The sequence below is a fragment of the Lepidochelys kempii genome, chromosome 25, assembly GCF_965140265.1.
Source record: "Lepidochelys kempii isolate rLepKem1 chromosome 25, rLepKem1.hap2, whole genome shotgun sequence".
Classification (NCBI taxonomy): domain Eukaryota; kingdom Metazoa; phylum Chordata; order Testudines; family Cheloniidae; genus Lepidochelys; species Lepidochelys kempii.
This window is the reverse complement of record NC_133280.1, coordinates 4,130,241-4,144,796: the sequence shown is the minus strand read 5'-3', so window position 1 is coordinate 4,144,796 and position 14,556 is coordinate 4,130,241. Positions and strand designations below refer to the sequence as shown.

Here is a 14,556-nt window from a genome sequence, read left to right as displayed (position 1 = left end):
CACGCATCCTTCATTCAGTCCCCTTGGGCATATGCCTTATTCATAGACTCCAAGGTAGACGAGACCATTGTTATCATCTAGTCCAGGGGTTCTCAAACTGGGGGTCGGGAGCCCTCAGGGGGTCGCGAGGTTATTACATGGGGAGCTGCGAGCTGTCAGCCTCCACCTCAAACCCTGCTTTGCCTCCAGCATTTATAATGGTGTTAAATATATAAAAAGTGGTTTTAAATTTATAAGGCGGGGAGGTTGTACTCAGAGGCTTACTATGTGAAAGGGGTCACCAGTACAAAGGTTTGAGAACCACTGATCCAGTCTGACTTATATATAATACAGGCCAAAGAACTTCCCCAAAATAATTCATAGTGCAGATCTTTTAAAATCAAGATTGGCTGTATTTCTAAAACAAACCATGGTAAGTTATTCCAGTGGTCAACTACTTATTTAAAAAAAAATCTACAGCTTATTTCCAGTCTGAATTTGTCTAGCTTCAGCTTCCAGCCACTGGATTGCGTTAAACCTTTCTCTGCTAGATTGAAGGGACCATTATTAAACATTTGTTCCCCATGCAGGTACTGTACTTACAGACTAATCAAGTCAACTTTTAACCTTTTCTTTGCTAAACTACATAGATTGAGCTTTGTGAATAATGCTATAAGGCAGGGATTGGCATCCTTTGGCATGCAGCCCACCAGGGTAAGCCCCTTGGGGGGGCCGGGCCGGTTTGTTTACCTGCTGCATCCGCAGGTTCGGCCGACTGCAGCTCCCACTGGCCACAGTTTGCCACTCCAGGTCAGTGGGGCCTGTGGGAAGCAGTGACCAGCACATCCCTCAGCCCGTGCCGCTTCCTGCGGCCCCCATTGGCCTAGAGCGGCAAACCGTGGCCAGTGGGAGCTGAGATCGGCCGAACCTGCGGACGTGGCAGGTAAACAAACCACCCCAGCCTGCCAGGGAGCTTATCCTGGAGGGCCGCGGGCCAAAGGTTGCCAATCCCTGCTATAAAGGCATGCGGTCTAATCCTTTAATTATTCTCATGGCTCTCCTCTGAACCGTCTCCTATTTACCAACATCCTTCTTGAATGGAGGGCACCAGAACTGGACTCTATTTCTCCCGGTGTGACCACTGCTGGCTATAGAGGTAAAAACATTTCCACTCCTACTGGAGATTCCCATTTATGCATCCAAGGGTCACATTAGCCATTTTGGCCACATCATCATACTGGGAGCTCATATTCAGCTGATTATCCACCATGATCCACAAATCTTTATTATATTAGTCTGATCCACCACACAGAAGAGGCAGAGATGGGGGCAGAACCCAGCTCTCCTCAGTCCCAGTTCAGTGCCTCAGAACTAAGAGGACATCATTTCTCTTCCTATAACCCTCTGTCTCATTCACTGTCCATCCTTTGCACGGAATTAAGTTTAATCCAAAGCATGGAGGAGCTAGAGCACTTCAAAGAGAATACTGAGGAAATAATTTAACATTGACAAGACTATTTTCCCTTAACCTCATCCTCAAGCAGCTGATCAGCTGAAGTTAAGTTGCTGAAACTTAAAGAAATAATCAACCTGAGGCAGAGCAGGCAATGAAAAGTTTCAGCCCGAATAGTTGAGCGTTTGGAAAAATTATATAAGCAACAATAGGGAGCAACTTATCAGGGAAAGTGCTGGCAACTTCAACTATAGACGGTGCTACCGGCTCTGCATAGAAGGGTCCTTCCTGCATAGTCAGTCTGCCTTCATGCTAAGGAAACAGTGAAACTGACAATACAAAGTGTTGCCAAAACCTAATCTTTCAGTTGTACCCATTGTAAATTATACCTATAACTATCGCGCGCACACTATTTTCAGACAAACGTGATTTCTTTCAAGTGGCCATGCCCCTTTAAATGCTGTTATCTCAAAAGTTACACACACACACACACACTCTACACTTGTGCGCTAATGTACGGTAGACTCAACAAGCGTTAGCCACTCATTGCAGTTCACCTGGTGCTGAAGATGATTTAGCTGCACTCATTGCAGACAATCCTTATAACAATGGGTCGCTTTGATAGTGTAGACATGGCTTTGGTGAAATCCAAATTAACGCAATTTCCATTGTAAAAGCATCAAAGGCTGACTGTCTAGTTATCAGTGTTTGGATTTAAGGTTTATTAATAGGCACACAATCTTTTCCATATGTTGCTGAAGACTTTTACAAGGTTATACAGTAAAGGAGGAAGATGTATTCGAGCTACCCAGCTTTGAGTACAATACAAGTGCATTACCAGTGCTTTATAAATAACAGATACAGTACCAAGTGCATGCTAGGTCTTAAAAGACCAGAAAGATGACAAGATCATCACCATAGAAAATCCCAAGGGGACATGCCTTCTTGCAGACTGAGTACCACTTGGATTGATCACTACCTAGGTCCTTAAGGTGGCATGGCTGGATATTCACTTTATGTCCAACACTGACAGTTTTAGTGCCACTGAAGCTTTTCTCAACCATGTGATCATCAGCCATGTAGTGACACTGAAGACAAGATGACACTGCTCTCATCTTGTGGTCAACTGACATCCTGCTAATTTAAGATTAGAATAGTTTTCCACAAAATGGAAGAAAAAGTTGTTTGCCCTGTGTTCAAGTTGTCTGAAAAGTTCCCATGCTCAGCTTGTTTACAGATAATTTCAGAAGCAGTGTGTTTGTCACAAGATTGGCTTGGGCACAGACAAGTTCATAAGCAATAAGGAAGCACACAGCTACCTGTTGGTTTGCCAATATTTATCCCTGCTTTTCTGTGTAGTGTTTACAGATGAACGGGTAGATATACCCACTTCCAAATGAATATTTCTTATATGAAGATTTTTTAAGCCAATAGTCTCATGGCAAAAGGCAGATTAATATTACTATTGCAGATACTGCTAATTCTAAATTAGAGACAAGACTGAAGAGCACATCCCCATCCTGAATAGTCTGCGAAGTGACTTGCACTCTCAGCACTATACAGATGGCTGTGCACTGTGATATTTCATTTATTGACATTGGGTCCCCAAAAGCCATGCAACTGTACAGAGGGATAATTCTAGTCAGCACTGTTTACTACAGATGAAATTTGACTGCATGTGCAGTCTGAATACTATAAAATAATCATTCCCCTTTCCTGTTCTACAGTAAATATTTAAGAACACCATTTATATCACAGAGTCACTCACTGGCTTCACTTATTTAGATATAACAGAATCAGAAGGACAGTGGCATTTTGTTTTACTCGGTAATATTGTAGGAAAAAATTAGTGACAGTAAATAGCTCACTACGAACTAGAATTGCTCAGGGATGTGCAGTCGCCTCTGCAATCTAGAGAGGACAGAAAGAGGCCGGTTGAGCATCGCTGGCAGTTCCGAACAGCATAAATTGGTGGGAATATGTTGAATCCTCCAGATTTACCCACCACACACACAGAGTCAGTCTAGTTATTCACCACAAGCCAGTGAGGAAACTCACATGTAACCTGGAGAAGCCACAAGAACACATCGGAAAACAACTACTGTACACCTAATTATAGGTTGAAGAGATTTTGTTTAAATATGTGCGTGAGAAAGAGAAAGTGAGAAAAGCTACTGTGGTCGGTTTTGGCCTTTTCTTTATTACTAGAAATGTCTCCCAGGAAGTTCTGAGGTTAATTACGCTACCTACAACACTGGAAAAACCCAACACAAACACACACCACACAGCCCTACGAGCAGAATATTTGCCTAAAGGAAGGCAAGACAGCACTATTGGCTCTTAGACTATTCACAGGATTTCAGCGTTGGTGAAAGGTGTTGGATTGATATCTTCTACAGACTAAAGCCCTCTACTTCTCAATAGGTCAGGCATAGCAGGAAAGCCTTTCCCACTAGTGTGTGTCAACCCTGATCTCTGGATGTGCAATCTTTGGGCTCTCTGCTGGGAGCACTAGTTGTGATATAGATTAAAGCTAAACTCATTTCACACAGGCCACCAAGCAAGTTACAGGCTTTTCCATCACCTCCTTTTTTGGATTTTTGTTATTTAATATCAGCATCAAGCAGCCTTTTGTTGGACATCACTAACTGACTGACTGATCTTTGTATTGGGTTACTGATGTTTTGCCATCATAAAAGGTACCAATATAGTGGAATTGTAAAGCTGCATGCAGTAAGGTGCTTGGCATGCCACAGATCTGCATTAAGGAATCTTCCATGCCACAAGAGAGAACATGTGGGTGCTTATGCGTGTACTGAAAGAGTACAAAGCAGGTACACAACCAACATGCTGTAAATGCAGGGTGGATCTGCGGGGCAAGCAATTTGCTTTGCCAAAGACTTACAGACAGTGAAAATATTTTCAAGAAGCACAGGAGTACTTGTGGCACCTTAGAGACTAACAAATTTGAGCATAAGCTTTCATGAGCTACAGCTCACTTCATCGGATGCATTCAGTGGAAAATACAGTGGGGAGATTTATATACATAGAGAACATGAAACAATGGGTGTTACCATACACACTAACGAGAGGGATCACTTAAGGTGAGCTATTACCAGCAGGAGAGTGGGGGGGAAAAAACCTTTTGTAGTGATAATCAAGGTGGGCCATTTCTAGCAGTTGACAAGAATGACTGAGGGACGGTGGAGGCTGGGGGGGAATAAACAAGGGGAAATAGTTTTACTTTGTGTAATGACCCATCCACTCCCAGTCTCTAGTCAAGCCTAAGTTAATTGTATCCAGTTTGCAAATTAATTCTAATTCAGCAGTCTCTCCTTGGAGTCTGTTTTTGAAGTTTTTTTGTTGAAGAATTGCAACTTTTAGGTCTGTAATCGAGTGACCAGAGAGATTGAAGTGTTCTCCAACTGGTTTTTGAATGTTATAATTCCTGACGTCTGATTTGTGTCCATTTATTCTTTTACGTAGAGACTGTCCAGTCTGACCAATGGACATGGCAGAGGGGCATTGCCAGCACATGATGGCACACTCTCAAAGAAACTGCGGAACCACCTGATCAACATCCTCTACAGCAAACAGAGAAAGATTAAGAATGAGCTCTCAAAACTGGATACTCTCATAAAAAACCAACCTTCCACACAAACTTCCTCGTGGCTGGACTTTACAAAAACTAGACAAGCCATTTACAACACGCACTTTGCTTCTCTACAGAAGAAAAAGGACACACTATGCCAACGCTCTCACAGATCTTGGGAGACAGGCCAGTCCTTGCTTACGATCAGCCCCCCAACCTGAAGCAAATACTCACCAGCAACCACACAACAGAACCACTAACCCAGGAACCTATCCTTGCAACAAAGCCCATTGCCAACTGTGTCCACATATCTATTCAGGGGACACCATCATAGGGCCTAATCACATCAGCCACACTATCAGAGGCTTGTTTACCTGTGCATCTACCAGTGGGATATATGCCAACACCCATTGTTTCATGTTCTCTATGTATATAAATCTCCACACTGTATTCTCCACTGAATGCATCCGATTAAGTGAGCTGTAGCTCACGAAAGCTTATGCTCAAATAAATGGGTTAGTCTCTAAGGTGCCACAAGTCCTCCTTTTCTTTTTGTGAATAAAGACTAACACGGCTGCTACTCTGAAACCTGAAAATATTTTGTTTCTACAAGTCTCTTCAACTAGATTAAGGAACAGTAAAGTGCAGAGGTACCTAATGTAAATTTATTATTGGGAACTCAAGCCACAGAACGAGAGCTCTTTTAGAATATATCAAACCAGTTCAACTTCATATCCTGCTCTGTGCACATGAAACTGAACAAGCTCAATACTTTGGGCCTATTGAGTGCATGACTAACTCTTTATTAATGTGGCTAAGAATGGAGCAAGTTCTGCTCTCAGTTGTATTCATGCAGGTTGCACAGCTGTCAGGAGACCAGAACAAGACACGGCATCTCATGGGAAAGCCATGTATTCGAATTAAAGGACAGTCACCTAGACTTTTAAAAATTAAGTAAAAATAACACTCTGATAGAGTCCCCTTTAATCTTTTTTAAAAGATTCCTTTATGAAAAAATATAGATAGGATTTCCAGGTGCTCTGCTGATATTTATACAGGTCCAAACGTATTTGGGCTCACCCCTCCTCTTGCCTCCATGCACTTGCATCTTCAGCAGGAGTAGCAAGGCAAAGCCTCTCTTCTAACCTCCTCTCCAGGACCTGCAAAGAATACCTGGAAACTGAAGTACTACTTCTCCCACAGTCCCTGCCCAAGCTCTCACTGCTCCACAGCCTGTAAAAAAGAAGGGGGCTCCCTGGCACCCAGATTTTATATTCCCTAGCATCAGAAGGGTCTAGAGAACAAGGGGACTCTGTGACCCACCAAGCTCCCATTGCAATCCAGCACTATAAAGATGTCTTGGGATTGAAGAAAGTGATTCTTAGCTTCTGCTATTCCCCACCTCAGTGGGGGGATCCTAGAAACAGGAGACAAGCTCCTGGAGCTAAACTCCAACTGCTACTGTGTTACTGGTAAATACTGGGGAAGAGAAGGCTCAAGACAAGAAGTCAACAGATCAGAGTGAAACTGACTATGCACCAAGTATAGACACTGACAGGCAGAAAAATGTTTTCCCTCTAATCTCAGTTTTAGCCATCTCTGTAGTAGTTACACGAGACTAGGGTAGAGGCAATCTTTTCAGACAAATGTGACTTTCAAGTCTATTACATCTTGAACAACTCTTTGTTCCCACATGCACAGAGATGGGAACTAATCATGTGCTGGAAAAAAAGCCTCTTAGAAAATACTAAGGTGCAACATCACCACTGCCAGAAGAAAGGCACCCGCCAGGCTCCTGCAAATTAATTCTGGCCTGCAGGAACATGCTCAGCAGTCCAAAGAGATGGATGGGAATAAGAAGTGACAAAGATGTAAGCAGCACCTGATGAGCACAGTACTCCAAACCTTTGTCAGAATATCACATGACCATGTCAGACCTATTTCTGGATTTAATTTGTTTCAGCAGAAAGGTGCCTTCATGAAGAGAGCTAGCACTGTAAGCTGGACTTTGTTTTTATACTGCAAGATCTGTATATGGGAAAATTCACATTTTAATCAGATTACGGGCTCTTGCCAGAAGCACATAAATCATGTGAGTGAATTGCTTTAATCATTGGGCTCAAATTATACACTACTTGTACAGTCTCAGATCATTTTCTAAGGAAGACTTCTTCAGAGACCTATAAGAAAGCTCCCTGAATGGAATACAGCAGCAGCAGCAATTCACTCAGTCCTACCAGTACTGGATTGGGGGGTATGAATCAGTGTTCACGCCGCACTGCCAGTCGGTACCCAGTGCAGGACAGGGAAGCTAATGATCCAGCCTGCGGACCAGATTTGGCAATGAATCCTGGTCACGTGCCACCTGAGGCATGTTGCACATATGCTAAGTAGTAGTACTGGATTATGCAACTAGCTGTTACATACAGATCAATGCTGGCTAAGCCGAAGTGTTAGTAAAAAAAAAATCAAGTCCAAAATATTTTAAAAGAGTGGCTAGAATACTCAGTGCCAAGCTGGAAAGTCTCTAGTTCTTATGGTCCTTCCTCAGCTCTCAACCTCCACTAGAAATCCTCCAGCCCTTCGTGTTCACTTCCTGCCTATTCTCATTTAAAGGGGCAATTAGTTTGCTAAACCAGTTATAACTTTAGTTCAAAGGCTTTCTTCTAATTTGCCACAGATGGGCTATGTACTGGGCTGACTTAGGGAGAAGCTATTGCAGAGGGTCTATAAAATGTCAATGGGTCTGGGGGTGGGGGTCTTCTAACTAGCCACCATAACCTTAACTGGCACCGTTTCCAAGGGCAGTGGGCATGCACCACAGCACCATGCTTTGAACCTTCATCACACGTGGGATGATATTTATATCTGATTCTTCCTCAAGCTTATAAGATCTTTCCATTCCCAGAGCGACCTCTCCAATTTCCTTTTTCACCACACTGGGAAAGATTGAACTGTTTCTGGCCTGCAGGTAGACTTCTTATCTCAGCTTTTTAATCTGCTCACTGGATAAAACCATTTCCCACATCCCTTGTGAAGTTACTTATGATTTTATCTTTGGGCTGAGGAAGAGATTTTCCACCAATGAGCAAACACTTCATTGTAATAGTGTTCTAACCAGCACCCCTAACACCAACATGTCAAGATTGACTGAAGCTATAATGCCAGTGTCCACGGAGGCTAAGAGGGTGAACACCTAAGAGTGAACAGACTCCACCCTGCACTCCCCCTTTGTTTCCAGGGAGGAGAAAGCAGACAGTGAGAAACACTGTACTGAGCCAGATAATGGAATCCGGCTATTAGATCATCTAGCCCATCTCCTGACAAATAGAGGGCTCACCCTCTAGACACTGGAGGATTCTAGTATTTTGCCCAGTCTAGCTTTTAAGAGTCACAAGTGATGGGGCAAGACTTGAAAAACTGACCAAACACCAACTAGATAGAGAGATCAGAAAGATGGCGTGGGGTGAGAGAAATCCAGGCCTCACCTCCCTAAACTGCTGCAATTCCTACAAGTATGTTGCCTTTGGACCCTGCTTGGGGGCACCATCTTTGTAACGCCATTATGTAGTTGGGGTCTCCAATAATTTGAGCCCCACTCCCTACAAGGAGTTTTTGGACTCTTCTCATTCCCTCAGAGCTTCCTGGATGCTGCTAATAGAGGGAGGAGAGAAGGATGAGGTCATTGCTATTCACTCTTCCCAACCATGCTCTAGGGACAGGTACTCCATTCTGAGTAACTCTGGGGCCTGCCACTACTGCTGCTTATCAGAGCTTCCCCGAAGACCTGCCATGTGAAGATAATGGGATTTTCATCACTTTCACTGCCGCTCACAGCAAAACTGAGTGAAGTCCTCAAGTGCTGCTTGGTAAAACTGCATGCAGCTGTTTAGGCTAGACTGTCTGCAGACTCAGGAAAATGGTACCGCATCAGTTTACATGTGATTCAATTTTCAAAACTGTTCTTTGAATCATAGAATATCAGAGTTGGAAGGGACCTCAGGAGGTCATCTAGTCCAACCCCCTGCTCAAAGCAGGACCAGTCCCCAATGTTTGCCCCAGACCCCTAAATGGCCCCCTCAAGGATTGAACTCACAACCCTGGGTTTAGCAGGCCAATGCTCAAACCACTGAGCTATCCCTCCCCCCACAATGGCTAAAACCAGGTGTGTGGGGGGAGGAGTAGAGGAAGAAAGATCAGACTCTGCAGAAGTTGATGAATGAGACCCTTGTGCTCATGAATGAGCACTTCCTGCTTGCCAATGTCAAGTGTGATTTTTTCCCCACGGGACATCATGAAACTTCCAAAATTCCCCTTGGGAGATCCCTCCACAATTTAATCCATCTGATTGCCAGAAAAATGTTTCTGATATTCAGCCCAAATTTCCTCTTGCTTCCATCCCATGACTTCTAGTTACGTCCCTGTGCATACTGAGTCCTCTCTTTCCTTGAAGTTCATATCATGCCATTTCTCCCCATGCATTCTGGAGGCCTTTACTGACCTGGACAAGGCTGTTAATTAACTCTGTCAAGTTCATTTAATAAGGAAGCACAGCTCTCACCCAATCCAACTGCAAAGTGGCTTTTGTCTATACCAGCAATTTTCCATTAATGTAGCAGCAACGGGTGCTGGTGCAGTGAGTTTCCAAAGCTTTAACCATCACATCAATCAGCATTTGTGTACAGCAGCTACAATGGTGGGAAACGTAGGAAAACTGCTAGTGGAGAAACAGAGGGTGAGACAAGGAGAAGTTCTATCTGGGAGGTATCCATCCCAAAATATGCCTGGAAGCAAAGGAACAGCGTTCCCATTCATAGGAATGCGAGTTCTCAAAACACATACGCACCCCGCTACTTCACTCAGTGCCCTGCCCTCACAGGATTTCAGTGGAGTCCTTATGGTGACAGCGTGCCATAACCATGTATTTGGGAATATTTCACAGAAGAATGCATGCAGTCAGGCTTAGGTCAAACTTTCTTTTGACAATGTTTTTAAAACGTTTCTGTGTGCTGCCCATCTACCCCCATTCCCGGTTACCTATTTTAACAGTCAGCACTTCAGGGCAGGGACCTGTCTATATCTAGTCATGTGGCACACTTGGAAAAAGCTATGTAAGTACCGAGTAAGCAGTTTTTCAAATGAAAACATTGACAACATTATTCTTTGCCCTGTATCTGCCTGGTGCTAGTCAAATGAGACTAGATCTCCTACAGCTTTAGGTCAGCCAGTGTGCTTTTTTTGGAGAAGGAAAAAAATTATCCACTCATTGTTTTGTTTTAAGTCAGCAGCTGAGCCATAGCTTCCACAGACTCCTTGCTGTGTCCTAAGCATCACAATAATATTCTGCTGTCCTCCGACACTCTTAGGAAATTAAAAAGATTTAAAAAAAAATCAAAAGAGCAAGTGAGATTTTTGTTGCTTTGTGACAAAGCGTTTTCTTTTTTCTACTCAGCATCAAAAGCCGTAAAGCCTGCTGCCTGTATCGCATCTTGCTAAACAAGCCTCACATTGGTGAGGCCTCATCTGGAGTACTGTGTCCAGTTTTGGGCCCCACACTTCAAGAAGGATGTGGATAAATTGGAGAGAGTCCAGCGAAGGGCAACAAAAATGATTAGGGGACTGGAACACATGACTTATGAGGAGAGGCTGAGGGAGCTGGGATTGTTTAGCCTGCAGAAGAGAAGAATGAGGGGGGGATTTGATAGCTGCTTTCAACTACCTGAAAGGGGGTTCCAAAGAGGATGGCTCTAGACTGTTCTCAATGGTAGCAGATGACAGAACAAGGAGTAATGGTCTCAAGTTGCAGTGGGGGAGGTTTAGATTGGATATTAGGAAAAACTTTTTCACTAAGAGGGTGCTGAAACACTGGAATGCGTTACCTAGGGAGGTGGTAGAATCTCCTTCCTTAGAGGTTTTTAAGGTCAGGCTTGACAAAGCCCTGGCTGGGATGATTTAACTGGGAATTGGTCCTGCTTTGAGCAGGGGGTTGGACTAGATGACCTTCTGGGGTCCCTTCCAACCCTGATATTCTATGATTCTAAGCCTCACACTGTGCTCCAGAAAAGGAAGCCTAGAAAAATCTCTGATTTACTTTTTTAGATCTCTCTTGCAGCAAGCCACATGCAGTTGTTCCCTCCATTATCCTAGCAGTACTGATCAACTGAAGCAGAAAGTGCATGGCCCGGCTGGGAGTCTCTAGAAGTGTGGCTACGACCACCTTTTACAACATTTGGCTTATTAAACACTGCCAACCCCATTAGATGGCATCTCCACCAATTTCTGTAGTAGATTATTTAAGTTCTACTGCCTCTAAAAACCCAAAAGAAATCAGATCATTGTGTTGTTACATCAAAATTTAGCTGGTTCTGTTAAATACTATGAATAAATTCAGTGTTCAGAGCCAGAGATACTCAGCATCTCTCTGAAAGGGACCCACAATGGGAGTTGTTGTCCGCTTAAGAACCTGGAATAGTTGCACCATGGTCATATGCAAAACTGAACCTAAAAATTGTAAAGTTATAATGAACTGTAAGTCAGCGAGCAAGAACAGATGCACAGGGATTTGCCCAGCAATGTGTTTCTGATTTTGTCAGTTTGAGACTCCCAAATTCATTTAATATTATCAGTAATAGCCAGGCCTCCTCAGGAGCTTGTTTCCAGCCTTATAATCACTTTCAAGCAGCCTTGAGAAAGCAGAGCTTTCTGATCTTGCTTTGGAAAAGATGAACTGATAACTTGACAGAAATATTTTCCTGTGACTGGAAAAGGTTCTCACAACTTATACGGGCTACAGGGGGGAGGTCAGAGGAAGAGCTTGAGTAAGCAGGGGATTGGACTAGATGACCTCCTGAGGTCTCTTCCAACCCTCATCTCCTAGGATTCTATGAAAGCAATGAAGACCAGGGATGCAAGAGAGGAGACCCCTCCCATCCCATTCTCTATGGGAATGAATATGAACATAACATTGTAGTTTATCAAAGGAACAGAGCCAAATGGATGCGCACTTTCCAGAGAAAGTTGTGGTTGGTGCACAGGACTAAAACCCAGACTTGGTGTGTGATCCCTGGGCAAGTCATTTAAAAGCCCTAGTGTCTATAAAATGTGGTTTACCATTCCCCTACCGTGCAGGGATGTTGCAAGGATAACGTCAAAAATGCCTGTGAGGCTACTCAGATATTACAGGGACAGGAGGGCTAAGAAAAGCCAACAAACCCAGGCAGCAATAGGCTTCTTGTCTGCTCAGATGTCGCCTCCTAGTATTTGGTTGGGAGAAGAAGGGTAATTTTTCCCTAAGACCCTGCATGTTGCTGATATTCCAGCACTCTCCTTTCAAGAGAGATGACAGAGAAAGCCTATTCAGTACCATCTAGCTCATCTCAGTAACGAAAGACTGTGCCCTATTCGCCAAGGCTCAGTCCTGTGTAGACGAGGCACCATCCCCTGATGTCCTACTGCTAAGCAATGGGGCTCCCACCTCTCTCATTCCACAAGCTGCTGCACTGCACTATTCCCGCCCCACGGGCAGCCCAGATTGCCCCTGCCATTAGTACATTACTTTTAATGCCCCTCCCCGCCCGAGCTGCAGGGTCTTCCTCACCACCCAGAGCGCCCAGCTCCAGGGGCTCCCCACCCCAAGCTGCCCCCTTCCCGACTCCTGAAGAGTGAGCAGCAGGGCAGGCTCAGGGCAGTGCCACCCTGCAGAGCGGAGCAGCCCCAGGCTCGCTTCTTAGAAGGGGGCCCCCACAGGAGAGAGTCATAGAATATCAGAGTTCGAAGGGACCTCAGGAGGTCAGCTAGTCCAACCCCCTGCTCAAAGCAGGGCCAGTCCCCAATTTTTGCCCCATATCCCTAAATGGCCCCCTCAAGGATTGAACTCACAACCCAGAGTTTAGCAGGCCAATGCTCAAACCACTGAGCGATCCCTCCTCTCGATGCATGGAGGGATTTTGCCCAGGAAACATTATTGGGGTAGGGGGGGCGCTCAGCCCGGACGGGCGCCCCCCGGGGCAGTGCGGGGGGGGGGGAGGGGAGGGGCGCTCAGCCCGGACGGGCGCCCCCCGGGGCAGTGCGGGGGGGGGGGAGGGGAGGGGCGCTCAGCCCGGACGGGCGCCCCCCGGGGCAGTGCGGGGGGGGGGGGGGAGGGGAGGGGCGCTCAGCCCGGACGGGCGCCCCCCGGGGCAGTGCGGGGGGGGGGGGGAGGGGAGGGGCGCTCAGCCCGGACGGGCGCCCCCCGGGGCAGTGCGGGGGGGGGGGAGGGGAGGGGCGCTCAGCCCGGACGGGCGCCCCCCGGGGCAGTGCGGGGGGGGGGGGGGAGGGGCGGGGCGCTCAGCCCGGACGGGCGCCCCCCGGGGCAGTGCGGGGGGGGGGGGGAGGGGCGGGGCGCTCAGCCCGGACGGGCGCCCCCCGGGGCAGTGCGGGGGGGGGGGGAGGGGGGAGGGGGGAGGCGCTCAGCCCGGACGGGCGCCCCCCGGGGCAGTGCGGGGGGGGGGGGGAGGGGAGGGGCGCTCAGCCCGGACGGGCGCCCCCCGGGGCAGTGCGGGGGGGGGGGAGGGGGGAGGCGCTCAGCCCGGACGGGTCCCCGCCGGGCGCCCCCGTGGGGAGAGTCTCAGCCCCCCACCCCGCGGCATCCGCCGCCCGTTCACCTCCTGCCGAGTCCGGCCCCCCCCATCCAGCCTCCGGGCTGACGGCTCCGGCCTCGGCCGCGCTCTCCGCACCGTCCGGCACCTCCAGCTCCATGGCCGCCCAGAGCGGGCAGGCCCCGGCAGCGCCCCCGGCCCCGGCTCCGGCCCCGGCCGACGGCAGCAGCGAGGCGGACGCGGACGCGGAGGAGAGCGGGGAGCGCGCCGGGCCGCGCGGACCATAGAGCCAGGAGCGCGGCGGCTAGAGGCGCCCTACGGGCCCCGGCGGCGGAAGGAGACCATAGAGCCCGCAGGAAGCGGAAGTAGCGAGCCCCTGGGCACAGAAACGGGGCCCCCATTGGGCGATGTGGGGCGGCGGGGGCGGGGCTGGAGAGCCGGACTGGGCCTTCGAAGCCCACGGAGCCGGGAGCGGGACCGGGCGGGTCACCACGGCAACACGGCCTCGCCTTCCGCGGGAGGCTCTCATTGGCCGAGCGGCCCGGCCGGCTCCACTGCTCCCGTGGCCCCGTGCTGGGGCGTGGCAGGAGGGGACGTGGCATCGCCCCCAATGGCCCCGTGGCCCCGTGCTGGGGCGTGGCAGGATGGGGCGTGGCATCGCCCCCAATGGCCCCGTGGCCCCGTGCTGGGGCGTGGCAGGAGGGGACGTGGTATCGCCCCCGTGGCCCCGTGCTGGGGCGTGGCAGGAGGGGACGTGGTATCGCCCCCGTGGACCCGTGCTGGGGCGTGGCAGGAGGGGACGTGGTATCGCCCCCGTGGCCCCATGCTGGGGCGTGGCAGGATGGGGCGTGGCATCGCCCCCAATGGCCCCGTGGCCCCGTGCTGGGGCGTGGCAGGAGGGGACGTGGCATCGCCCCCCGTGGCCCCGTGCTGGGGCATGGCAGGAGGGGACGTGG

General features: G+C 48.3%; 1 protein-coding gene across 9 annotated transcripts in view; it reads right to left on the bottom strand.

Annotated features, from left to right (window-relative positions):
* Positions 1 to 13,931, bottom strand: part of PIP5K1C (phosphatidylinositol-4-phosphate 5-kinase type 1 gamma) — a 74,820-nt gene extending 60,889 nt beyond the window's left edge. For 5 of the 9 annotated variants that reach the window (XM_073324539.1, XM_073324541.1, XM_073324538.1 and 2 more), the window contains exon 1: positions 13,667 to 13,929. In XM_073324539.1, coding sequence (XP_073180640.1) covers positions 13,667 to 13,760 — 94 coding nt within the window. In that variant the 5' untranslated portion in view covers positions 13,761 to 13,929. Of the gene's footprint in view, positions 1 to 13,666 lie in introns of all 9 variants that reach the window. The other 4 variants (XM_073324536.1, XM_073324533.1, XM_073324532.1 and 1 more) reach the window with 3 other exon arrangements.
* Between the last annotated feature and the right edge of the window lie 625 nt (positions 13,932 to 14,556).